This window comes from Phocoena phocoena, chromosome 7 (assembly GCF_963924675.1).
Source record: "Phocoena phocoena chromosome 7, mPhoPho1.1, whole genome shotgun sequence".
Taxonomy (NCBI): Eukaryota; Metazoa; Chordata; class Mammalia; order Artiodactyla; family Phocoenidae; genus Phocoena; species Phocoena phocoena.
This window is the reverse complement of record NC_089225.1, coordinates 52,685,964-52,713,742: the sequence shown is the minus strand read 5'-3', so window position 1 is coordinate 52,713,742 and position 27,779 is coordinate 52,685,964. Positions and strand designations below refer to the sequence as shown.

Genomic DNA, 27,779 nt, shown 5'->3' with positions numbered 1-27,779 from the left:
AGTTTGTAAACTCTGAATAGTAATAATCTTTTGCACAACATCTTGTATATCTCTGGTAGTCAGTAAATAAAGAATCATAACTATAAATAATACACACTACAAAGGAAAAACACTAGACTGAAGTCCATTCTAAATAATTCTAAAGGTAAAAAAAATTTTTAAGTATTGATTTTGTAGAGGTAGAGAATATTCCCTCTTTATATTTCAAATTCCTTGTTAGCTAAATGGAACCTTAATGTACACTATTACATTACATTAATGTACACTATTACACTGTCATAAGAAATATTTCACTCCACAGAATGATTTTGACCTACACCCAGTGTTGATGCTACCAGGAGATAAATTCACTGCAAAGACGTTTCACCTTTTACCAAGTGTCCAGTGTTCCAGATTACCTTTGATGAGCAGAGATTAAAGGTAGTAACCCCACTGATTCAACTGTAAATATACATAAGATGTTTCTTGACCATTAATCACAGGGTTGGGGTGTAGAGTGGGGTTTAGGCATGAGAATTTACCTAACTTGTGCCAGGCCACAATAACAAGTAAGACACTCCAAACCCTACATTCTTTTTCACTACACCCTGAAACAGTGATTACCTGGTCATTTCTGTGGACTTAATCAAACATTATACACACAAACACACCCATGGGACCGCATGGCACTTGGAAGATTACCCACGATTTCCCACTTATTAAGATCTGGATCGTATTTCTCAACGCTCTGAAGATATGTCCCCTTTGAGTAGGAATACCCCCCAGTGACATAAATACATCCATTCATGATGACGGCACCACACTCCATCCTCCTTTCCATCATGGGAGCGATCTCTCTCCATTCATTCTGTTCAGGGTCATAGCATTCTGTGATTGTAGTTTGTCCACCAACTAGATAGAGCTTATTTTCAAATGGAACTGAACACAATCCATATTCTATTAAAAAGAAAAAAGCATATTTCTATTAGGATAACAAGCAAAAGAGATACCTTAGGGTGGTGATATAATAATGCTTTACAATTTAGCATACAAAAATAGAGTAGTTGTGACATTTTGATTCCAGCACACACTACCACAACACAGAGCCTTAAAATCCACTCCCAATCACCAGACTCAGATTACCTATTCCTGCCACTGTCTTTCAGGTTATCCCTAAACTGGCTTTGCAGGATGCCAGGAGGAACTCATCCTCCGACCACTACCCTTCCGGAAACTTCCCAGCACAGGCACCTTTTTCTCTACGCCTATGTGTAAAATGTGGTAGCAGCAGAGTCCCTCTGCCATGAAGACGTCCCAGGTAACTGGTGTAGGGTCCTTCGGGTCTTAGCAGCTAACCCTGTACAGTATCTGCTGCCACAGGCGCTTGCCTCTCTCACATTGCCGGTCAAGTTAAAGACACAAGAAGTTAGAGAAATATAAGCCAGTTTAGTGGGGAACTACAGTCTGTGACCTTAAGAAGCTGTGGAAGGTGCTCAAAGGCTGAGCGCTGCCGTGTGAGGTCTGCGTCCTGGGGCCGGGAGTCCACCTCTTGGGGGTCAGCTTTCCAGGCCATTTAAATTATTTTCCATTTTATCTCCCCCTCCACATCCAAACCTGCTGGCTCTTCAAGGCACCAGGATGTTTGGCAACTTCACTTCCTCTCCCTTCTTCCCAGGGCTGTGACTAGGGTAAGGCAAGTGAGGTGCCCAGAGCACAAAACAGGAGACTCTTCCACCTTCCGAGCAACTCCTTCGGTTCTGTGCCTCGAGGGCACAGGTCACTCGCCTGACCCTAGTCCCAGCCCTGTTTCTTCCACGCCCTCAGTTCTAACATCGCTCCCAGCCTGTGAGTTCTTTCTCTGGAAGTATCAACCATTAGATTACACTTAAGTACTTCTAGCTGCAGACCTGAAGAAAGAGCGGGAGTTGTCAGTGGCACTAATACTATGGCGAATAAATGAAGATTTAGCTTGCCATTGCTGAGCTGTTCCATCTGTCTGGAACACCTTCTTTTCCCAGGTCCTTGCACAGCTACCTTCTCCATGTCATTCAGGTCTCATCTTACTCTCACCTCCTCAGAGGGCCTTCCCAGATCATCCAACCTGAAGGAGCTGGTCAGGCATCTCTACCACATCACACTCTTTTAATTCTCTCTGTAGCTCTTCTCATAATCTGACGTGGTTCCTGTTTAGTCTCTCTCTTCCTTCTGACAGTACAGGAACTGTGTCCTGCCCACCACTCCACTCCCAACTGAAGGATGGCAAGTGTCTGGCATCTTGTAAGGACTCAATAAAAGTTTGTTGAATCAATGAATGAATTGTACCTTGTACCCTCTGTGCCCAAATATGTGCCCCCATAACTTCGTGGAGGAAAAGCTTATAAGGCCTTCTTTAGAAAGAAAGAATGGACAATCAGAAATGTGATTTCCCCTTTAAGTAGGGAAGACAAATTCTTATCAGTAAAGTTCTTACTATTTAGGTTTCAAAGCCTAAGGAAAAGTCTGAGAAGACTGGTATTTCTGCTTTGAGTCCCCATATCGTTGTTCTCTGGTTTCTGACATCCAAGAAAAAAAGAATTCCCCTACCTCTGAAAACCCATTTATTACCTTTCAGTTATACACATGCAGAATTTTTATAGGATTTAGTTGTTTTTGAGTACTGGTGACACATTGTTTGTATAAATTATGAGTCATTCTGTCAAATGGTTATTGTGAAAATTAATGATGATTCAAAAACATCAGTTGGTATAAATGATTCAACAATGAGCTTATTAAGCTTTTCTTAACTTATTCAAATCTCACAAAAAATCCTCAATTTGCAACTCTTATGTTAAGAGAAGTATCTCAATCTTTCTGTAGCAGTAAAAATATTTAAAATAAAGTGACTCCTGGGCTCTCTATTCTGTTCCATTGATCTACATGTCTGTTATTGTGCCAGTACCATACTGTTTTTTTGTTTGTTTGTTTTGTTTTGTTTTTTGTGATATGCGGGCCTCTCACTGTTGTGGCCTCTCCCATTGCGGAGCACAGGCTCCGGACGCGCAGGCTCAGCGGCCATGGCTCTCGGGCCCAGCCGCTCCGTGGCATGTGGGATCCTCCCAGACCGGGGCACAAACCCGTGTCCCCTGCATCGGCAGGCAGACTCTCAACCACTGCACCACCAGGGAAGCCCTACCATTACTGTTTTGATTACAGTAGTTGTGTAGTATAGTCTAAAGTCAGCAATTCCTCCAGCTCTGTTCTTTTTCAAGACTGTTTTGGCTATTTGGGGTCTTCTGTGCTTCCACACAAATTTTAAAATTATTTTTCCTAGTTCTGTAAAAAATACCCTTGGTATTTTATTAATCAATTAATTTATTTATTAATTTTATTTATTTTTGGCTGCGTTGGGTCTTCATTGCTGAGTGTGGGCTTTCTCTAGTTGTGGTGAGTGGGGGCTACTCTTCGTTGTGGTGCGCAGGCTTCTTTTTGTGGTGGCTTCTCTTGTTGCAGAGCACAGGCTATAGGGCACTTCAGTAGTTGCGGCACACGGGCTCAGTAGTTGTGGCTTGCGGGCTCTAGAGTGCAGGCTCAGTAGTTGTGACACACAGGTTTAGCTGCTCCGCGGCATGTGGGATCTTCCCGGACCAGGGCTTGAACCCGTGTCTCCTGCATTGGCAGGCAGATTCTTAACTACTGCGCCACCAGGGAAGCCCTACCCTTGGTGTTTTGATAGGGATTGCACTGAACCTGTAGATTGCCTTAGGGTAGTGTGGTCATTTTAACAATATTAATTCTTCCAATCCATGAACACAGTATGTCTTTCCATCTGTTTATAGCATCTTCAATTTCTTTCATCAGTGTCTTACAGTTTTCCGGGCACAGGTCTTTACCTCCTTAGGAAGGTTTAGTCCCAGGTATTTTATTCTTTTTGATGCAATGGTAAATGGGATTGTTTCTTTAATTTCTCTTTCTGATAGTTCATTGTTAGCATATAGAAATCTAACAGATTTCTGTATATTAATGCTGTATCCTCATGATCAATTAATCTATGACAAAGGAGGCAAAAATATACAATGGAGAAAAGACAGTCTCTTCAACAAGTGGTGCTGGGAAACCTAGACAGCTACATGGAAAAGAATGAAATTAGAACATTGCCTCACACCATATATAAAAATAAAACTCAAAATGAATTAAAGACCTAAATGTAAGGCCGGATACAATAAAACTCTTAGAGGAAAAGACAGGCAGAACACTCTTTGACATAAACAGCAGCAAGATCTTTTTCGATCCACCACTTAGAGTAATGAGAATAAAAAACAAAAATAAACAAATGGGACCTAATGAAACTTAAAAGCGTTTGCACAGCAAAGGAAACCATAAACCCTCAGAATCGGAGAAGATATTTGCAAATGAAGCAACTGACAAAGGATCAATCTCCAAAATATACAAACAGCTCATGCAGCTCAATATCAAAAACAACAACCCAATCAAAAAATGGGCAGAAGACCTAAATAGACATTTCTATAAAGAAGACATATAAATCGCCAACAAATACATGAAAAGATGCTCAAAATCACTAATTATTAGAGAAATGCAAATCAAAACTACAATGAGGTATCACCTCACACTGGTCAGAATGGCCATCATCAAAAAATCTAGAAACAATAAATGCTGGAGAGGGTGTGGAGAAAAGAGAACCCTCTTGCACTGTTGGTGGGAATGTAAATTGGTACAGCCACTATGGACAACAGTATGGAGGTTCCTTAGAAAACTAAAAATAGAACTACCATATGACCCTGCAATCCCACTACTGGACATATACCCAGAGAAAACCATAATTCAAAAAGACACATGCACCCCAATGTACACTGCAGCACTATTTACAATAGCCAGGACATGGAAGCAACCTAAATGTCCATCAACAGAGGAATGGATAAAGAATATATGGTATGTATATACAATGGAATATTAGCCATAAAAAAGAACAAAATAATTCATTTGTAGCAACATGGATGGACCTAGAGATTGTCATACTGAGTGAAGTAAGTCAGAGAATGATGAATATTATATGATATTGCTTATATATGGAATCTTAAAGGGTACAAATGAACTTATCTACAAAACAGAAATAGAGTTACAGAGTAGAAAACAAACTTATGGTTACCGGGGGTAAGAGGGGGAGGGATAAATTGGGATATTGGGATTAACATATACACATTACTATGTGTAAAACAGATAACTAATAAGACCTACTAAATAGCATAGGGAACTCTACTCAATACTCTGTAATGGCCTATTTGGGAAAAGAATCTAAAAAAGAGTGGATATATGTATATTTATCTGATTCACTTTGCTATACACCTGAAACTAACACAACATTGTAAATCAACTATACTCCAATAAATAAATATTTTTTTAAAAAATGATAAAGCAAAAAAACCCCAGATGAACAGATAAAAAAGATGTGATATATATATAATACGCACACACACACACACATACACAATGGAATACAACTTAGCCATAAAAAAGAAATTTTGCCATTTGCAACAACATGGATGGACTTGGAGGGTATTATGCTAAGTGAAATAAGTCAGACAGAAAAAGACAAATACTGCATGGGATCACTTATATGTGGAATCTAAAAAATATAACAAGCTAGTTAATATAACAAAAAAGAAATAGACTCACAGATATAGAGAACAAGTTAGTGGTTACCAGTGGGGAGAGGGAAGCGGAGAAGGGGCAAGATAGGGGTAGGGGATTAAGAAGTACAAACTATTATGTATAAAATGAATAGGCTACAAGGATATATTGTACAACACAGGGAATATAGCCAATACTTTATAATAACTATAGAGTATAAAAAATTTTAACTATAAAAAAATTTAAAAATTATAAACCACTATGCTGTACCCCTAAAACTTATATAATATTTTACATAAACTATATCTAAATTTTTTAAAAGTATAAAAATAAATAAAATGGGCTTCTCTGGTGGCACAGTGGTTAAGAATCCACCTGCCAATGCAGGGGACACGGGTTCCATCCCTGGTCCAGGAACATACCACATGCTGTGGGGCAACTAAGCCCGCAAGCCACAACTACTGAGCCCGCGTGCCACAACTACTAAGCCCACATGCCTACAGCCCATGCTCCACAGAAAGAGACGCCACTGCAACGACAAGCCCGCGCAGTGCAATGAAGAGCAGCCCCCGCTCACCACAACTAGAGAAAGCCTGTATGCAGCAATGAAGAACCAACGCACCCATAGACAAACGAACAAACAAATAAATAAATAAATTCCTGGTAGTTCTTCCCCTGTTACCCAAATGCAACATCATGTTCTGTTATAGTTGATGGAAACTTCCTCAGCTATAACTGCCTTTTTTCTTGTTGGTCACTCTATGAAGCTACTGATGCTAAGGGACTGTGTCTTGTTTATTGAGCTCCTAGCACTGTACATAGCAAGCAGGAAGCACTCAGCAAATATATGTTGGACAAATGAATGAATGAACAATTTCAAACCAAGTATGAGGAATAGCACCATCTGTCATGGCTCAAAAGAGTTTACACACAAATATGCACTATAAATACATGGCAGTCTGTATTCAGTGTTACATGAGTGATAGGAACAAAGCCATGCAGGGATTCAGAGACAACCACAATATTTTCAGGTATTCAATATCCATTGAAATACTTTAAGATTTTTACCTAAGATTTTTTTCTCACTGAAAAGACCTGTAAAGCTTATCTAATCTAACTTCCTTATTTTGCTAGAAAGTAAGACCCAAGAGCTTAAGCTGCTGCCCAAGATTACACAAGTAAATAAATAGCAAAGCCAGGAGAGAATGTTGTTCCCACTGGACACAGCTCTCCACGGATTTTCCCTCTCTATCACTTACTGCTTCTCCCGGGTTCTTCATGCACTCTTCTTCCTCAGCTCATCCTTTAACTAATGCTGTTTCCCAAGATTCTGCTCACTACTGTGTTGTTGGTCCCAACCTCCCAAGGCATCTCATTCACCTCCACACATAGTCATCATCTCTAAGCAAACAATTCACAGATCTCTGTATTTAGCTGCATTCTTCCTCCTGAGCTGCAGAACCACACTTCCCATCGCTTGCTGGATGGCTCTTCTGAGTTATCTAACTGGTCCTTGACATTTCACTACAAAACTGAGTTCATCATCTCTCCTCTTCTCCCCTCCCACTGGTTGCTACTTCAATGCTCCTAGTCAATCAGCCAGAGAGCCTAGAATGACTGTCAATTCCTTTCTCCTCCTCATCGCCAATGTCCAATCACCCAAGGGAGCAATCACTACCATTCAATCAATGGTGAAGCTGTAACATTCCTCACACCTGCCTGTTTTCTACTCCTACCACTTCAGGCTTTCAGTATTTCTCACCTGGTTTATTACAATAGCTTTAGAAGATCTCCCTGCCATCTTTCTCCCAGTCTATTCTCAAAGGAGTTCTTTTCTTGAAGCTAGAACTGATCATGCATCATTCTCTTGCTCTGAAAACTTTAAGCTCTCTATTTTAAAATTCTCCAGACTGCCATTCAAAGCCCTCCATGACATGCTCTTCAACTGAACTCTCCTATCCAGTCTCTCATCCTACCCTCTTGCATCTCATTAATATACTTTTACTCCCAGGAACTGGAATGAACCTGGAAATTTCCCTTCAGCCTTCCTTCACTGGCTAACTTTCTGCCAGAGCGCTCTTCCTCAAAAACTACCTTCCTCAATTGTAGCTATTCCTTAAGGCCCAAATCATAACAGCCTAGGCCTGGAAGCCTTATAAGATTGTCAGGATCCCCTTAATTAGACTGAAGCTCTCTCTACCCTCAATTTCAGTAGCACTTATTTGTAAGACTGTCTTGTATTCCTGTTATGTATGTGTATTTACTACTAGATACTGAGTTCCTCTGGCAGTAAAATTAATCATCTTCGATAGAATGGTATCTTTCCCAAGGTAAGGTCTCAATAAATGTTATCTTGAATTTAATGGGATTATAGTCCCCTGTTTTTCAACTATACAAAGCAACCACCCTTAAAAGCATTAAGAAAAAAGATAACATTTAGATTACCTTTTAAAAATAACAGTTAAAAAATAAATAAATAAAAATAACAGTAGTCATTTCTTTGTGGTCTAAGCTACATATCTATAAGGTAGACTCAAGACTGACATTTACATTCTTCAGGAGGTGCTCCTAAAATGCATAAGAGGCATAACTTGCTATAATTCAGAGGATGTAGGTCTAAATGCCTTCCAGGGCCAAGGAGATAACAGACTATCTGAATGAACCGGGCTAGGGGTAAGAAAAACAGCAGCACAGGCCTCCCAAGTCTATGATGTGATGAGAATGGAAGAGACTGTGGTGAAACGGAGCATATAAGCCTCATCTAAAGGGAACAGCCACTACTTGGCACCAATAATTGTTGCCAGGAAGGAATATGATCCAAGGTTTCCAGATCTTGCAATTTTTCTAAAGGCCAGAAATCATGATTTTTATTTGAAATCTCCTGAATTTTAAATATTGGTAACAAGCCAGTTAAAAAATATTTTGAACACTGTGAGAGCCAAACAGAAGATACCACGTAGGGTGCTAATTTGGTAACTTTGTTTCTCACATTATGTCAGGAAAATGTCCAATGTGAATCAAAATGCTCTATATGGAATCCTAATACTCATTTCTAATTGATTTTTTGATTTCCCATGGCTTTACATACTTTGGCTTAAGTCTCACTACCTTTTAAACTCTCTTTCAAGCAGTTAACAAGCTATACCCAATTTAAGTATGAGACCTTCATTTCTATATTTACTTTTAAATTAATTAATTTACTTATTTTAGTTTTGGCCGCGTTGGGTCTTCATTGCTATGCACCAGCTTTCTCTAGTTGCAGTGAGTGTGGGCTTCTCTTGTTGCAGAGCATGGGCTCTAAGCACACAGGCTTCAGTAGTTGTGGCTTGTGGGCTCTAGAGTGCAGGCTCAGTAGTGTGGTGCACAGGCTTAGTTGCTCCGCGGCATGTGGGATCTTCCCAGACCAGGGATCAAACCCATGTCCCCTGCATTGGCAGGCGGATTCTTAACCACTGAGCCACCACAGAAGTCCCTCGAGACATTTATTTTTAAAGGAATCTCTTTATGAAATATAAATTAAGTTTGTAATGTAAACAACTGCCCTCTGATTTGTTAATCTGACTTTTCACATGTTAAGATTTTCTTTGTAAAGATAAGTCAGAGAAGTATCTAACTCATAAGGTTAACACGAGGATCAAATGAAGTAACAGTGTAGTTGTTAAGAGCATGAGCTCCCAGCTAGACTGCCTGGATTTGAATCTCACAACAAACCCTAGCTAGCTGACCTTGGGCAATATATTCACTCTCTGTGTGCCTCAGTGACCTATAAAATAGTAGCAGTACCTAGCTCACAGGATTGCTGTGAGGTTTCAAAGGATTAATACAGATAAAAGTATTGGAATAGTTAGTGCCTGGTACATACTTATTGAATAAATGTTAGCTATTACAGGCATACCTTGACGATACCGCAGGTTGGGTTCCAGAGCACGGTAATAAAGTGAATATCACAGTAAAGCAACACACAAATTTTTTGGTTTTCCAGGGCATGTAAAAGTTATGTTTATACTATACTGTAGTCTATTAAGTGTGCAATAGCATATTTTTTATGTCTAAAAAAACAATATACCTTAATTTCAAAATATTTTATTGCTAAAAAATGCCAATTCAATTACAATAGAACATCAAAGATCACTGATCACAGATTACAATAACAAATGTAATAATAATGAAAAAGTTTGAAACACTGCGAGAATAACCAAAATGTGACAAGACACAAAGTGAGCAAATGCTGTTGGAAAAATGGCACCGATAGAATTCTCAAGGCAGGGCTGCCACAAACCTTCAATTTGTAAAAAATGCAATATCTGCAAAGTACAATAAAGTGAAGTACAATAAAACAAGGTATGCCTGTACTCAGTATGACAGTTATTATTATTTTCTATTATAATTTCATTAGTTATCACAGAAAGTTGCGGGGAGTGTGGGATAATACATCTGAACTACTTGGAGACGAAAGTCTACCTCTAAGGTGTCTTCCGGGCCAGGACAGCATATGGCTGAAGTCCCTCCTTGTGTAAGTCCTGTGGTATATGGAGACACAGCACCAGATTCAGGTGTGCTCCCCCTGAACCGTGAGATGACATATATGATGTATGGTGGAACTAGCTGCATTGGTCAAAAGTAGGAGAGCCTGTTCCCTTATGGACAGGCGGATTGCTTATCGGTCATAGCACAGGTCAATGCAATCAAACTGCCTGACTTTGAATCCTGATCCACCACTTCCAAACTGTGACCTTGGCAAAGCTACTTATCCTTTCTAAGCCTTTACAAATATGTAAAACAGGGGTAAACAATACTTACAGGGTGTAGTTAGAATTTAAGGTAATATTACATGCAAAGCACTCAGTCAGTACCTGACTTATGGAAAGTGCTCAAGGTTACCTATCATTATTATTCTCAGACGGTTCAAGCTCGTGAATTCCAACTATGCTCTCCAGTGACTCACACAGAAGCCGGATGCTATATGGAAAATGATTCGAAGTAGTAGGGTGATATGGTGATATGAATCTTTCCTAATGAAAAAAACCTTAATCAGATGGCTTAACCTTAACCAGGTAACTATAACAGGTTTATCCTTCCCCCTGAGCTCTACCCAAAGAGACAAGTCAAAGAACAAAGGACACCACAGAAAGCAGGCCATTCTTTGTGGGTAGACAACTGTTAAGGCCAACACAGGGCCCTGCACATCACAGGAGTAAGTGTTTAATAGCTATTGAAACCCAGAAAGAACATGCTTCTAAAAAAAAATCATTTCTTGCTGAACTGAATCAACAGGTATCCTTCCCAACTATTTCAGACTAGTGGTTTTTAACTGTCAATAAAAATTGTGTTTTATATAATGCATGTAGTAAATGAAAGAAAGCATATAACTAAGGAATAGGAAACACAAAAATAGAATCTCATTAAAATAATTTATGGGGCTTCCGTGGTGGCACAGTGGTTGAGAGTCCGCCTGCCGATGCAGGGGACGCGGGTTCGTGCCCTGGTCCGGGAAGATCCCACGTGCCGCGGAGCAGCTGGGCCCGTGAACCATGGCTGCGGAGCCTGCGCGTCCGGAGCCTGCGCTCCGCAGCGGGAGAGGCCACAGCAATGAGAGGCCCGCGTACCGCAAAAAAAAAAAAAATTTATGAAGAAACTAATTCTTTTAACCACACAGGCCTAAAATACGTGTCATGTAAAGACATTAGGGAAAGTATTTGTAGATGTCATCTAGTTGGAATAGCTAATTGTGATTATTGTTAGATGAACACGTGAATATTTTGAGCCTTTAATTATACCCATGTGTAGCCTACTACAAATTTAGCACTTTCTACTTCCAGCCCATTTTTAGCCATCTCTTATGCTGATAAGATGCATCACAACATGATGTACTATTTGAGACAGTAATTTGTTACCTGGATGTGGACTGGAGGTGATGAGGCTCCATTCATTGATATCTGAATTGTAGCTCTGGACCTTGTCATAGGTGCAGCTTCCTCTGTATCCACAGTGGCCGCCAATGACGTAGATAACTTCATGTAAGACACAGGCAGTAGCATTTCCCACGCCTGTGTGTTAATTAAAATCACATCTTCAGATTGCTCTTTCATTTGGTTTTGCAATGAATATTGGACTAAGATTATTATTGCTTTTGTTATTATTGACAGTAGATGCAAGGCATTGTGCTAGATGCTATGAAGGATAGAAGAATAATTAAAAAAAGGCTCCCTGCACCTTTTCTTAAAAGGGGTGAGACATTTACACAAATAACTGGAACACAGGGTAGAGAACTCCTATGAACGTTCAGAGCAAGGAGACACTGCTTTGACTAAGGGAATCATGGCAGGCAGTGGCAGAATTTGTCCTGGGCCTCAGTAGGTAGCCTTTGGCAGGCACAGGTGAGAGGAAGCCATCCTAGGCAGAGGGAAAGGTGAGTGCTTATTAGACAATATCATGTAGCCAAGTTTGATTCCCAGCACTTGGGCAAGGCAGGTGGCACACCTGGGGCTGTCGTGTGGGAATTAAAGCTGACATGGTAAACTGAAGCCACACGGCAAAGGATCCTGATGCCCAACTAAGAAACACGGACTTAATTTAGCAAGACTTTTAAGGTTTTTTCAAGAGAGGAAGGGGGGGACTATAGGAGTAGAAGGGCAAGAGTCAGAAAGAGCTAGGTATTGGCCCAGGTGCGAAGTACTGAGGGCCTGACTTTAGACTGGGCCTTGAGTCAGAGGGAAGGATACCAAGGTAAGAGACACCGGCAGAACAGATGGGCCTTGATGACTGACTGTGTCCAAGACAAACAAGACTCATTCTGAGGTCCTGAGCTCGGAAAACTGGGAAACACTGATGCCACAGAAAAATAAGGAAGAAATGGATTCAGCAGGGGAAGAAGACGTGAGGAAGAAAGATGAGGAGGCTCGTTTTAGTTGAAAATGTCAGTTTTAAGTCTTTCAACCAACTTTTTACTTAGCCTATTAGATGGGCCAGTGCAGTTCAATCTCCCTGTGCATTTCTACTCCAAAACAAGAGTGAGTTTACAAGCAGGGCGGTTATGATGAGGGGGAAAAAAAGTTAGGACTTTCTAAACAGCCGAGTATTTATTTCTTCTCTGTATACCCGTAAACTGAAAAAGGAAATGAATTTGAAATTTGACTCTGCCCAATTTAGGTGCTCATTACCAGGGAAAGCTGCTAGTTCACTTTATGGCTACAAAATAAAACAAACTGGGGAACATAGTGTTATCCTTTCTAGAGACAAACGGGAAACTTAAAGTTCAGCATGAGTCCACCCATCAGAACCAGTACTAGCAAAAAGTGCACATAACTGACAAAAGTGTTACCCTTCCCTGGGATGGTCAGATATAATCAGGAATCAAAACTTAAGTTAAAAGTATAAAATTCTGGGGCTTCCCTGGTGGCGCAGTAGTTGAGAGTCCGCCTGCCGATGCAGGGGACACGGGTTCGTGCCCCAGTCCAGGAAGATCCCACATGCCGTGGAGCGGCTGGGCCCGTGAGCCATGGCCGCTGAGCTTGTGCGTCCGGAGCCTGTGCTCCACAACGGGAAAGACCACAACAGTGAGAGGCCCGCGTCCCGCAAAAAAAAAAAAAAAAAAAGTATAAAACTCTGGAATTTCAGACCCAGCTAGGGAGTAGGGGAAGACTTCAGCATACGAGGGTCTTCCATTCCACTCAAGGCTAAGGCAAGAACACGTGTGGCCTTCTTTACAGTGGATACACCATTGCAGCATTTTCTTTTCAGGAAGCACTGTTTCACACATGATTTAACAACATTTCAGTAAAGTAATACATTTCAATCCTCAAAGAAATATACTCTAAACTGCAGAACCACTGAAATTGTGATCTTATCATTAAGAAACAGAGGCAGAAATATATCCAGGTTTACAACAGCTGCTAAAATATTTGAACTTTCCTTGCTTCTTTTGTAGGAAAGGAGTCAGGACATTAAGAGCCACCCTGGGGAGAGGACTGGGGGAATTAGTAAATTGGGGGGTCAAGCTCTGGCAGAGTCAAAAACCAGAGCAGTTATTGCAGCAGGCATTAAGCCACCTTCTCCCAAGCTGCCAACTACTTCGCAATCTTCGGACGTGCAGGAGAGCGGCTGTAATTGAATATGAAAGATATTTCTGCCCTGTCAAAGCTGACATGTTCTTCTATAAGATGTTCATGACTATAATGCCTAACACTTACTGAGTGCTTACTCTGTGCCAGGCACGGTTCTAAGCACTTCACATGAATAAACTCAATTAATCCTTTCAGAACTAAGCTATGTAATATTGTGACCCCCATTGTACAGATGGCAAAACTGGGGCACAGGGAGATTAAACCATTTGCCCAAGCTCACCAGCAAGTGAGGTGAAAGTCAGGATTTGGATCCAGGCAGTTTGACTTCAGAAGCAGCATGTCTGGTCACAAGGCCATTCTGCCTCTCAGGCTTCCTGTTCTCATCCAAGAATCACACCGGGTCAGATTCCCAGACCAGGTCAGATTCCCACACCCCCACTAGCATTAAAAAAGAAACAGAAAAGCCTGGGAAGAAACATTTGGAATAAAATGACTCAAATTTGGTAACAACGTACCAGTTTGTGTGCACCTCCCCAGCACCAATGAATAAATGTACTGAAATAAGTGAGATTCTAGCCTAACTTTTTTTACAGTGGGAGAGAAAGACAAGGCTAATCTAGTACCAAACACAGCAGAAAATACAGTGTTTATCAGACAGATGCTGAGATCCAATAGCCACTGTGTGGGCCACATGTGGGAGGTAGGGGACCTGCCCCTCTCCTTTTCCCTCTAAGACAAGACTGGAATTCCAAAGAGCAGAGGTTGTCTCTCTCTAGTTTTTGAGAGAATGTAAGTTGTTACACCCTATAGGGACCAAACCTTTCAAGGTTTTAATGAAAGACCTTTTAAAAGACAGATGATCAGATGATGAGAGGAAAAAAAGCTGAATATTTAAAAGCAGAATCAAAAAGGTTCAATGTCAAGAGCAAGCAAAAAAATAGAAAATTAAACATGAATAAAACTACCCAGCTTTCACTTTTCATTTAGCCTTTGATTTAAATATAAATTCTTAAGACTCAAAGCAAGATGTAGATTCAAAACAGGCTGTAGAATAAGAAGAATGAATTATACTGTTTTCTTATATAAATAATATTTCTTTTCTAGCCTGGGTAGCATACTCTGATCACATAATTCTCAGTCAAGTTGGGGACTGCTATACTATATTTTCACTTGGAACATTCTGTGTAACATTATTTGTATAAGCCACTATAGTTCCTAGGTAGCATTCCAAAGTGATAAATTCTTTTTAACGTTATCTGTGAGAGAACTGAGAGATCCTTGGCCTAACCTCCAACACCTAAAAATTACAGAATAAACACAATCTGCACTTACCTTTAATCATGTTTGCAATAGGAATCCATTTCTCTTTTAATGGATCATAGAACTCGGCCTCTTCTGCTGGAGCCCCTTTTCTGTAACCACCTAAAGCATAGACACAGCCACCCAAGGTGACTGCACAGTGGTAATACCTGGCATTGAGCATTGGCAAACCTTCTGTCCATTCATCACTTTCACTGTTATAGATCCACACTGTGTCAAGAGCTTCTATGTTATCCGTTCTGTAACCTCCAGTTACATAAATATTGGGTCCCAAACATGTAACACCATAGCTCTCCCTAGTGTAATCTGGTATTTCTGCTCCCTGGATCCAAACATTTGTCAAAGGATCCCATACGTGCACCTCTGATAAAGGATGCCAGTAATAGCCTCCAATGATATACATTGTGGCTGTGGACCTCTGAGAAATCTCTTTATGCATGGGATTCAAAGCATTGTATATGAGAGATCGGATCTTATTTTCGGTTAACAGGCAGCTTCTTTGAAGGCCCAAAGCTGTTTTTAAATACACTGGATCTATATCTATGTTGATATAGCTTAGTAGATTATACAGGCATTCAATTCGATTTTCTACATCATGAGCAGTCCACTTGATAACTGGCTCTATGACAGCTTCTTCTTTCCAAACACTGAGATTCTTTCTGGACAAGATAAAGAGAAACTTTTCAAGGCTTATTTCCAGAAATTCTTCTTGTTGCCATACTTCCTTAAACCTTGAGCATAGAATTCTTCGAGATTCCTTCTCTAGTTCTGGACACACGTGAAATTCTGCAAAGGAGTGCATTCCAATACAATTATCGATATCCAAGTGCCTTACCAAAAACTGCTCACATGCTTTCTTTACTGAAAGGAATTGTAGCAGATCTGCTGCTTCAAGCAGGCTTTGAACATTTCTTTTAGTTATCTCAATTTGGGACGTGTACGCATAATTTACAAGGCCTTCCAAGATATCATGTTGGATGCCAGAGATTTTAATTTTATTTTTAAATTTTTCTTTCATGTCAGCTGTGAACATTGCTTTAAAATAATTGCTGCAAGCAGCTAAAACAGCTCGGTGACAATGGAAGATTATGCCTGAAGGACACTGAAGGGTAATATCAGTAAATAATCCATCCAAGTAAAATGTTTTGAATGCATCCAGAAAATCCACTGGATGCGTCGAATCCTTGAAAAGGTAAATATAATCTTCTTGTCCTTTTAGAGCCATGGCTGCAATAAATATGAAACAATAAACGTGTTTTCAATTGTGCGCATTACCTCATAATCAATGCTAAATATTCCTGTCATTATAATGATTGATTAGCATCGAATATACAAAACTAGACTAAATTCAGCACTCTGTCACAAATTCAAAATGTGGACACACTATTTCATAATTTATATGATGGTCAATTTCAATGCAGGGTAGCTCGGAGTCTGATATGAGGCCCCCGGATTGCTCAGGGGTCCTTTCGAGAAGAAATATTGATTTGCTACCCCATTCACCCAGTCTCCGAAATCTGCCCCGAGCTGCCGGTCCTACAGAGAGCCCCCACTTGGCAAACCAAGTGTCCAAGAGGTCACCCCACTCGAGGCTGGACCTTGGCCGTCTCGGCTCGGCCCCAACTCAACCTTTTCCCCGAGTTCCGTCTCCCTTTCAAGTCGAATCGAGATGCCAGGAAAGGGACGATCGAAATATAACTGGATAGAAGAAATCTCGGAAAAGGGAAATCCTGTGCCTTTCTGCTCAAGGAAGGACGGAAAGGAAAACGGCCGGACGGCGGCCCCTCCATCCGCGTGCCTCCTCCCCGGCTGCCGCAGGGCTTTCCGCGCGCCCGGCCCCCGGCCCGCGTTTCCGCCCGGAGACCGCCCCGCCTGGGGGCCTGGCATGGGGACTCGCCTCGAGGGCGCCGCGCGCCGCCGCCGGGTCGGGCGCCCGCGTCCCTCCACCCCGGGACGCCGCACAGGTGTGGGGAGGGCGCCGCTGACGGCCCCGCGCTCGGCCCGGCCCGCCGCCCGCGCGGCCATTGTCTCCGCGCCTCTGCCGCGGGCTGGCCTCGCTCCCCCGCGCCCGGCCCCGCTAGCTCCCCGCCGGCTGGCCTTGCCCGCACTCACCTCCCGCGGCGGCTCTGGGTTGCGCTGCGGGCCCGCGGGCTAGCGGCGAGCGGGGGCGGGGGCGCCTCCGGACCCTCTGACCATCTTTGGAAGAGGCGCGGCGGAGGCTGCCTGCTAGTGCAGCTCCAGCCCACAAGCGGCTCCTATTTTGGTGCCCCGGCTGCTCCCCGCCTCCAACCGAACGGCCCCCCACGCGCCTGGGGCGCGGGGCAGCTCGCGGGAACTCCCGGCTGGAGGGGCCGCGCTGCGGGCAGGGGCGGGGTGGACGCGCGGGTGCGTGGCTGCGGCCCCTCCCCGGCGGGCTCCCAGGCAGCAGGTGGGACGGCTTCCCCGAGGAGACCGCCCGCGCTGCTAGCTTCTGCCCTTCTCCCGGGACCTGTCCCCCATCCCCACCCCACACACAGACACTGCCGAGCGTTTTCTCTCTAGACAAACGCTCTAAGTCCTGAATTAGGACCATATATGGGGGCTGGGGGGCCCCCTTTTCCCTCTTTCAGTAGATCTCCGCAGCCCAGGCCCTAATGGTGGAGTGGAATTGGGGGTCGGGGTTGGAGAGAATGCAGCAAACTTAAAGGTCTGGGGTTCAGGTTGCCTTCAAAATGCTAGAAGTAGTTGCCGGTTTCCCACGAACTCCATCCCGCCCCCATCAGAGCACTCTGGAGGAGTGCTGGGGAAGCCCCTGGGCCTGATGCGTACACTGTGGGTTAACTTGGAGCTTTGAGAAAAACTGAGAGCAGCCAGGGCCAAGGATTCAGGTTACAGTATTTAGAACAGAGTAGCTGGAAGGAGCAGCCTCCAGCCTTTCTTCCTGGTGGCAGTCAGTCCAGTCAAGACGTACATATGCTACACCAGAAAGTTCATGTTCTTCCTACAAAAGGCAATATCAAATATTTTCATTTACCATTCATTCATATGCAAGATTTTATTGAGTGCCTAGGCACTGGTAATAACGTGGTGAAAGATGGTCCATAGCTCGCGCGGAGTTTATAGTCTAGCCAGCTTAAGGGAGGAAGGAGACCAGGATGAAAGGAATACCAGAGGCCCAGTGTGTTTCTCAGAATATGGTCTGAGAGACAATATACAAACAGACAATGGCCAGACTGTATATGACAAAAGAACTCTGAACAACATAAGAAGTCCAGAAAGCCAAACCACAACTTCTGCAGCAATTGCACCAGAACAGTAAGGAGGTGGTCAATGACTGCCAACTTCCCTATTTTTACCCCTACTTTCAACTTGGGACCAGTCAGAGAAAGCCAAATATGCTCCCCATACCAATCACATAAAATACTCTCTGATTCTAGTAGCTGGACTCCAGCTTTCCCAGGCCAACAACCTCCAAAGTATACCTGAGACCTTCCCCTTTTTTCCACTTTTATAAAGCTTTCCCGCTCCCCTATCTGCCTTTGAGCTTCTATCAAAGGCAAATGATGGTCCTGACTCTCTTGCTGTAGCAAGATCTGAATAAATGGCCTCCGTTCTCATTTGGGTGATTTTATTTTAATTCCACATGTCAGACTACCTCAACTGAATTATGTGGGATACTAGAATCTGCATTCCAGTCAAGGGCATCAGGTGATTCTTTCACACAATTAGAAGAACATACTGTTGGGGACTTCCTTGGTGGTCCAGTGGGTAAGATGCCACGCTCCCAATGCAGGGGGCTGGGGTTCGATGCCTGGTTGGGAAACTAGATCCTGCATGCATGCCACAACAAAGATCCTGAAGTGCCACAACTAAGACCCGGTGCAGCCTAAATAAATACATATATATTTAAAAAAAAAAAAAAAAGAAGAAGAAGAAGAACGTATGTTGGACCCAAAATGGAAAAAAAATGAAAGGTTTACTATCTCAACATCTGGTAAACAGTTTAGTAGAGAAGAAAAGTATATGAGATTTTGTTTCAGGGTTAAGATTCTTCTCTGCCACTTATCTAATCATGTAGCTTAACTAAACTTCTCTGATCCTGAGTTTTCTGACTTCTTGTAAAACAGAAAATATCAGTACTTTCTCAACTAACATAAGGATATTGGAAAGATAAAATTATGACAGTGAAAGCACTTAGGATGTGGTATATAAATGTTAACTATTATAATGAAAGGATATTTACACTTAATTCTCCATTACAACCTCAATTTGGAAATTAATATCTTATTAACATTTCTTCAAAAATCATGAACTTTGTAGTTAACTGTAATTACAGACACTTTGTCCTTCATGGACAGTGATGTTATTGTTGGTGTTGTCATTCAAGGACACAATTGCGATTGATTGAAGATGCGGCATTCTTTCCATGGTTGTCATTGAAGTGTGGCAATGGCTGTTTGTGGCTATGGTGCCAAGTTTGATGTATAGTAAATATAGGCTCTACCTAACTCAGAGGAGGGGCTTCTAGAATCATAACAGCATGTAATAAATGATTCTCGAATAACAGAATTCACTATATTGTCATTTGTTCTGTTATTTCAGATTGCTGCAGAGCCCAATTCATACTTTTGCTTCCATTACCTGCTGTTCCCTGGTTGTGAATTATTACTTAAAAGTGTATATGGGCTATACGTCAATTATATCTCAAAAAAAAAGACCCCAAAAAGTGCATATCAGTATGTATTAGACTGCTTCAACCTGCCAAGAGAAGAGCAGGTCCTGAAGGGTATGGGCAGGAGCAGTTCCTCTTTACCACATGCTTTATCAAAAAGACCACCGCAAATGCTAATAGATTCGATGCACTCAGAAACATGTAATTAGCATTCATAAGTTAAATAAATTAATGACACTGTTCAAGAAAACAAGTGTGCCATCTGTGAATCCAAGTCTTTGGGAAATAAAGAACCACCGTGGAGATGAGACATAATGACTCTTGACAGATACTGAGCTTGGCATGGAGTTGGAGTCCTTTTGACATCATACTGAGCTTTTCAAAAGACTTGGTTTCTAAAACTAACTATTTTATTTGTTGTTTTTACCTTATTAATACATCTTTCCACTAAGTATTGCTATGTCATTAAATGTTCAGTACGCTAATTGTGGTAATCATTATCAATATATGTAAATGTGCCAGTATATACAGAAAATTTTGTGTACTTCATTTAACGTACTGGATAGAACAAGTTGGTGTTAAGTAAAAAAAAAAAATAGGTGTAATTTATAAGGCCACCACATACAGCTGTGTTAAGTTGTGCACTGCATAATTCCAGCTCATTCCATTCAAGTAGAGTGCCATGTGAACACTGTCTCAGGAGTTGTACAGTATACAACCAGCACAGGTAGGTATATGTGACTGCCTTGGAGTTGCTATGTCTTGGCAAAGCCTTTTTGGTATGCTTCTGGGAAAATAAAAGAACATTCTGATGACTGGGTAACAAGTGCCTTCACAAGTCAGAATGTTTCCAATTCCTTGTTTTCAACAAAAGTTAAAGAGCATTTTTGACAAATAACTTGGAAAGAATCCACAAAATGAGTGGCACTGCTATAATAAAATTCCTCTCATTCCCATCTAGTTGTCTTTGTGAACACATTTTCTCAGGGATTATATCTATAGAAATGAAAAACAGGAATATTACTGATCCTAAACTCTGTCTCGTGCCAGCAGAAAACAATAATCAGCCAAAGATATATGGTCTCAATGAAAGGAAAATAGCCCAATTCATCAGGCTGAAATAATTTTTGATAAATTTTTACTTTTGATTTAAACATATTTATGTTGTTTGGTCAATTATAGTAATAATTGTACTGTTAATCAGCTCAGAATTTTTTTTACTACTTAAGAATAAAGGACATAAAACAGTTAAAATTCTAATTTGTGTACATTTTTGTTGCAGAGAAGCTTAAGAGGTGACTAATAAAAGATTTTCAAGTATAAAAATACATGGACAATCCTTTCTTTGAATGTTTCCAATATGCATGAATTTCAGTTACCACCATTTTGTTAACTAACACCAATCCTTCAGACAGAGTTCAGATTTCAATTACTATGGTAAATTGTGAATAATTGCATAAAATAGAAATTTCGCCCTCTAGCTCTTCAGTCCACAAATCACTACATAAATAACAGATGAGCATCAAGGTCAGTGACCCATCATGTCTCTTCTTTCAAAGTCCTTGGTGATTGGTCACTGTGCATCTGTTATTCAGTTCACATTCAGACAACAAAGCTTGTGGTTGTCTTACCTCCTGTCTTCCAGTGATAAATCTACATAGTATTTTACAAAAATAGATGACTGAGAGAGGGCATTGGCCAACAAAAATGAAAATGTAGCAAAGAATTAAAAGTGATAATGCCAAAAGTGGAATTTGAGTTGAACAGAATGAAGTTCTAGAAGAAGTAGATGAGCATGGGAATGTTGACAGTGCCACCAGTGAAGAGACTCTAGATCTGCAGCCAGCTGACTTTGGTGCAGGTGAACTTTGTGACTTAAAAAGGACAGTGGTTGTTGACAAAGCAGATAATGGTGTCCCAGAAGAAGTAATACTGGCAAAAAAATTTCATTTTAAAAGAACTCTTGGAGGACTTCCCTGGTGGCACAGCGGTTAAGAATCTGCCTGCCAATGCAGGGGACATGGGTTTGAGCCCTGGTCCGGGAAGATCCCACATGCCGTGGAGCAACTAAGCCCATGCACCACAACTACTGAGCCTGCACTCCAGAGCCCGCGATCCACAACTACTGAAGCCCGCGCGCCTAAAGCCCGTGCTCCGCAATGAGAGGAGCCACCACAATGAAGCCCTCGCACTGCAACGAAGAGTAGCCTCCGTTCACTGCAACTAGAGAAAGCCCACACACAGCAGCGAAGACCCAACGCAGCCAAAAATAAATAAATAAATTTATTTTTTTTAAAATGCAAAGGATAAAATGTTGGAAGTTGATCCAAATTTAGAAGTATGACAATTCACTAAGTCATAGAAAGATGATCATTCTGTATTGTAAGTTACAGGACAAAAAGAAGACGGTGAAAACTGCTCACTCTTAATAAGTTTTTTACAGAAAAATAAAATACTTTCATTTCCAATGTTTCTAACTGCAGTGTACTAAGTAAATATTGGTCTTACTGTTTTTCATTTTCCTATACATTTATAACTGGCAGTAAGACAGTTTTTAATGTTCTGACAAAAAATTTAAAGGTCACAGGACAATCACAATTGTTCCTACTGATTTTTTTTTTTTTTGCGGTACGCGGGCCTCTCACTGTCGTGGCCTCTCCTGCTGCAGAGCACAGGCTCTGGACAGGGAAGCCCTGATTTTGTGTTTTGATCATGGTATATCCCCAGTTCATTCTAATATTCCTAGAACAGCGTCTGCCACATAACAGGTACTCAACAAATATTTTTTTATACCAGTGAAACTACGAGTAGATTAAAAGTAAGACTTTCAGGAGCTTCCCTGGTGGTGCAGTGGTTAAGAATCCGCCTGCCAATGCAGGGGACACAGGTTCGATCCCTGGTCCGGGAAGACCCCACATGCCACGGAGCAACTAAGCCCGTGCACCACAACTATTGAGCCTGTGCTCTAGAGCCTGTGAGCCACAACTACTGAACCCACACACCTAGAGTCCGTGCTCCACTGCAATGAGAAGCCTGCGCACTGCCACGAAGAGTAGCCCCCACTCACTGCAACCGGAGAAAACCTGCGTGCAGCAACGAAGATGCAACGCAGCCAAAAATAAATAAGTAAAATAAATGTTTTTTTTTTTAAAAGTAAGACTTTCAGAATTTTCTTTAAAAACTTGCTCAGGGCTCATAGTTCTCTAAGATATTATATAAATAACTTAATCTGCAGACACTGCCCTCCTGTACCACATGATCTAAACGTTTTGTGCTTTTTTTCATTTTCAAATTCAAAGCATCCGGTTTATCTATCCCTTCCTTTTCGTTCTCTCTGACAGCACGCTTATTGGGTCTTTATCACTTCTCACTTGGCTTACTGCAAGATTTCTCTGTGTCAGTCTCTCCCCGTTCCTCCCAAGCTGTACAGTACCTTTCATCCTCCCCAAACAGCATTTTCTTGACATCACTTCCCTTTACTTGCTCCTAAGAGGTACCTGGAAGAAATTCAAATTCCATTGATTAGCTTTCAAACCCGTCCATAAATTGGCCAAATCCTACTTACAAAGTTTGATTCCACTACTCCCCAGTTTAAACCCTTAACTTCATCAGGCCAGCCACATCATCACTATCTCGAGAACACGCTGTGCTCACCCCCACCTTGGCTCCCATTATTCCCTTCATCTGGGAAGCTCTATCAAGTCCTTTCCATTTTCCCAAGTCCTTTCCATCCCTTAAGGTATAGATCACAATCTACCTCTTTCATAAAGCTTCTCTTATATGACAATTAATCAATTGACTGAGTACACAGTACAATACTATATGGTCATCTAGTCCTTCCTTGACTTAAGTACTTTTTGTTTATGCTGATTACTAATATGCTTTATGAATCTTACTTGGGAATTATGAATTACATATGTATATGTCCCACCTCTTTAAAAGCATTTGTAAATGCTTTGAAGGACATCATTGTTTGTAAGACATAGCCCTACACTTATACTTCCACAAGTTTTTGTTTTGTTTGTCTTCTTGCACATAGTAGACCCTCAAAATATTTGTTTAGTATTTTTATCCCCCCAAATTGTGCAATAGGATATTTTTTCTGGATTTAAACCTGAAAAGGGCTAAATTGTTAATAAATCCCTGAAAGAACATACTCTCATATTTAACTGAGGATAACAAAATATTGCATGGACCAAGCTGTGAGAACAGTTGAGATTCTGATATGTAACAAAATCCTGAATATGACTGTAAAGTGGTAGAAATAAATGTGAAGGAGCAAGTTTTCCAGTTTGCACCGATTATAAAATCCTATGCGGCAAATGGTAGTTTAATTGCAAATATTTTTTTACTAGTTGTTTAGACATACAACTGAAAATTTATTTTTGAATATAAAAGACTAATTTTTTACTAAGTAACATCTTCCATAAACAATGGGAGTTTCTAAGAATTTCTGTTAGGAAACATTTACATTAATATTTTGTTTCCATGTGAACTATCATCACACAGACATCAGTTTGTATGACATAAGTAAGATAGATTTAGTTTTTGGCCCAGAATATATTATTCCATAAGTCCTTATAAAGCACATCAAAAAATCTCTCTACAACAGAACTATCACATTGTCCACCTGAAAAAAGAAACCCATCAGGGAGCACAAAATGATAGGGTATAAGGTAAAAGAGTTAAGGCAATTAATTATTATTTATATATTCCCTACAACTGGTCTCATCTAAAGATGTACTGTGAGGTTATTAGGTCAGTAAAGGACTCTCCCCTCTAATCTTCTGGAAAAAAAAAAAAGCATATCTCATAATAGGGGCAGAAAGTGGCTATAAATTCCAGTCCCATTATCACACTATTAACAGAACTACTGTGGGAATGTAAATTGATACAACCACTATGGAGAACAGGATGGAGTTTCCTTAAAAAACTAAAAACAGAACTACCATATGACCCAGCAATCCCACTACTGGGCATATACCCTGAGAAAACCATAATTCAAAAAGAGACATGTACCACAATGTTCATTGCAGCACTATTTACAATAGCCAGGACATGGAAGCAACCTAAGAGTCCATCAACAGATGAATGGATAAAGAAGATGTGGCACATATATACAATGGAATATTACTCAGCCATAAAAAGAAACGAAATTGAGTTATTTGTAGTGAGGTGGATGGACCTAGAGTCTGTCATACAGAGTGAGGTCAGTCAGAAAGAGTAAAACAAATACCGTATGCTAACACATATATATGGGATCTAAAAAAAAAAAAAGGTACTGATGAACCTAGTGGCAAGGCAGGAATAAAGACGTAGAAATAGAGAATGGACTTGAGGACACGGGCCGGGGGCGTGGTAAGCTGGGGCGAAGTGAGAGTAGCATCAACATATATACACTACCAAATGTAAAATAGATAGCTAGTGGGAAGCAGCAGCATAGCACAGGGAGATCAGCTCGGTGCTTTGAGATGACCTAGAGGGCTGGGATAGGGAGGGTGGGAGGGAGACAAAGAGGGAGGGGATATGGGGATATATGTATATGTATAGCTGGTTCACTTTGTTGTACGATAGAAACTAACACAGAATTGTGAAGCAATTATACTCCAATAAAGATCTATTAAAAAAGAAAAAAACAGAACTACTCTTCTCAGTCTGGTGCCTGCCTTCAGTTGCCCTATTGATATATCAGCTGTCCCTTGGAAGCTGCTTATGAGACCATAAATGAAAATCTTCTCTAACTCTCCTTCAGGGCTAGTATTAACCAGGAGCTAAAAAATTCAAATGCTATAAAACTAAATGAATATGTAGGCATATCAGACATAACATTTTTTTTAAAAGTAGAATAAAGATGTAATTATAACTTGTTCTGTAAAAGACTACAGCTGCACTACGAAAGCAGGTTTAAACTAATAGATTTGTGCCACAGTACATATGATACCTGGGTAGGGAAAGAAGTCTAATATGTATCTAACACAGGAAGGAAGTGATTGAGTTAGGCATCAACAATATTTATTAAACACTCAGGTGGTGATTGCTATGATGTGACAAGGCTGTGGACTTGGTGATAAGGAAATTATTACCTGGGGGGAAATATTTTGGATCTGTGGCTTTAAGAGTAGTGGTGTTCTGTACGTAAAATATCTCTTCACTTGATTCACAAATAAAACATATGGAATTTTAGGCATTAAGTAGTTCTCAAACAGGGATTATTGGCAAAGTCTAGAGATGTTTTTGGTTGTCACAACTTGCCAGGAGAACTGCTAATGGCATCTAGTGAGTAGAGGTCAGGAATGCTGCTATCCTACAAAGCGCAGGAAACACATATTCCTCCCCCAGCCCCCAGCAAGAAATTATCCAGCCTAAAAGTCTATAGTGCCAAAGTCAAGAAAGCCTATACCAGGTCCCGCTCTAGCAGTTAATTTCTGTGTCCAGTAATTCCTCTTTGGTGATCAAGTACATAGGAGCTGGGTTAGGCTATTCTGTGGCAAGTAAGTCTGCACATCATCACATTTTGGCTGCTCATTTAGAGGGCCAGGTCGGACTCAGTTTTAGGGGTTGAATTGACTTTCAGATTATTTCTATGGCACCCAGACTTGACCTATAAGCCAGTCAAGATTGCTTTCTCGCTTTTATTGTCCTTAAAGGAAATGGTGCTAGATTCAGCAGGTTAGGCAATCAAGAGGCATCTAAATATTTGAAGTATTTCATCTTTGAGTGTATTAGAAAAGCGAATCTCAAGTCCCACCCCAGACCGATTGAAAACAATTTGCATTTTAACATGATCCACAGAGAATCACTGTTCTAATATACATTGAGGAAAAAAGGAAGAGAGAAGAAAGACAATGCTTATATGAGCAAAATGAGATAGATAATCAGTGTCTTGATCCTTGAATATAGTACTGTGTCCAGTTCAGGGACAGTCTTACAGAGGACCGTCAGTAGGTCAGAGGAGAGTTATGAAAATAAAAACTGCTTTCTGAGGATCAGATAAGGAAATCATAGTTATTTAGCTCAAAGACAAGAAAACTAAGCAACATGAAGAGTTCAATCCTGTGATCTATTAATATGCTAAAAATTAAAAGGCTGACCCCCAAATGGTTTTGTGGTAAAATGAAAACCTCCTTCTAAAGGCCTTAAAAATAGGAATGACTTAACTTTACTTAGAGGATAGATTTTAAAAGCTCTTTGTAGCGAAACCTAGAAAGCACTTAAATTCATAATGATTTTAGAATAACAGAATTTTAGAACTGGAAGGTAGTTAGGGATAAAACTCACTCAGTCTAGTCATTTTACAGAAAATAAAATGAATTCCAGAGAAGAAAAATAATTCACCAAAGTCACAGAGCAACTTAGCAGTTAGAGCTGGGACTAGAATTCAGGTCTCTTGACTCAACATCACCTAGTTTTGAAGAATTCTTTTATTACTTTGTTCTGTGACCTCACCAAGCTTGTTTTCTTATATAAAAAATTGGAGAAATATTCCTATATTGAAAGATTTTAAGATAAAATGAGTTTATACTTAAATTATGTATGTAGTAATGCTTATCCCTTCCTAATATACTAACCATGTCACACTTCAGTACTGTCCTCTTATTTTACTATAGGAGTTCCTTAAAGGACAGGGATCTTTCCTCTCTCCCTCCCTCCGTTCCTTCCTTCCTTCCTCTTTACAATTCTATCAATTTTTTACCTCTTCATTCCATTTAAATTGCAAAAAATGTGAATTTAGATTTAAGATTTTAATCTTAAACAATATTTATTAATACAGGTAAATACTTATAGTTTTAAGTGGCAAAAGCAATATAACAATTATAAGAATAATCCATCTACGTCAAAGAGCACATATATATACATAAACACCTATATGCATATATACACAGACACACACACACATACATATACACAAACACCCTTGGAGAAAATTCTGAAAGGATGTGGTGTATGGTGACATTATGAGCAATCAGTTTGCAAATGTTACCCAAGCAGTGAAGAAGCACTGGGGCCTTTGGACTGTAAGCAGTTCTTGGTAAAGCTTTTATCTGGAAGTTGCTGGAGAAGGTCTGGGCACAGATCTGGCTTCATGTGTGACCTGTGCAACCAGAAGGCCCCACTCTTGGTTTAATGCTTTGCTGTCTTGA

General features: G+C 40.7%; 1 protein-coding gene across 1 annotated transcript; it reads right to left on the bottom strand.

Annotated features, from left to right (window-relative positions):
* Positions 1-580: 580 nt before the first annotated feature.
* KLHL23 (kelch like family member 23) lies at positions 581-17,304 on the bottom strand. The gene is made up of 4 exons (XM_065880897.1): positions 17,100-17,304; positions 15,000-16,214; positions 11,499-11,651; positions 581-936 (listed from the first exon to the last, which is right to left on the bottom strand). Exons 2-4 carry the CDS (start codon positions 16,210-16,212, stop codon positions 626-628), a joined length of 1,677 nt encoding a protein of 558 aa, XP_065736969.1. The 5' UTR covers positions 16,213-16,214; positions 17,100-17,304; the 3' UTR covers positions 581-625.
* Between the last annotated feature and the right edge of the window lie 10,475 nt (positions 17,305-27,779).

Bases quoted from the DNA above. Each gene is read 5' to 3' on its own strand.
- KLHL23 (XM_065880897.1), bottom strand. From the start codon at position 16,212: ATGGCTCTAAAAGGACAAGAAGATTATATTTACCTTTTCAAGGATTCG. The intron at 11,652-14,999 runs GTAAGTGCAGAT...ATTAACACACAG, and splicing joins TATTGCAAACATGATTAAAG to GCGTGGGAAATGCTACTGCC. The intron at 937-11,498 runs GTAACAAATTAC...TCTTTTTAATAG, and splicing joins CACCTCCAGTCCACATCCAG to AATATGGATTGTGTTCAGTT.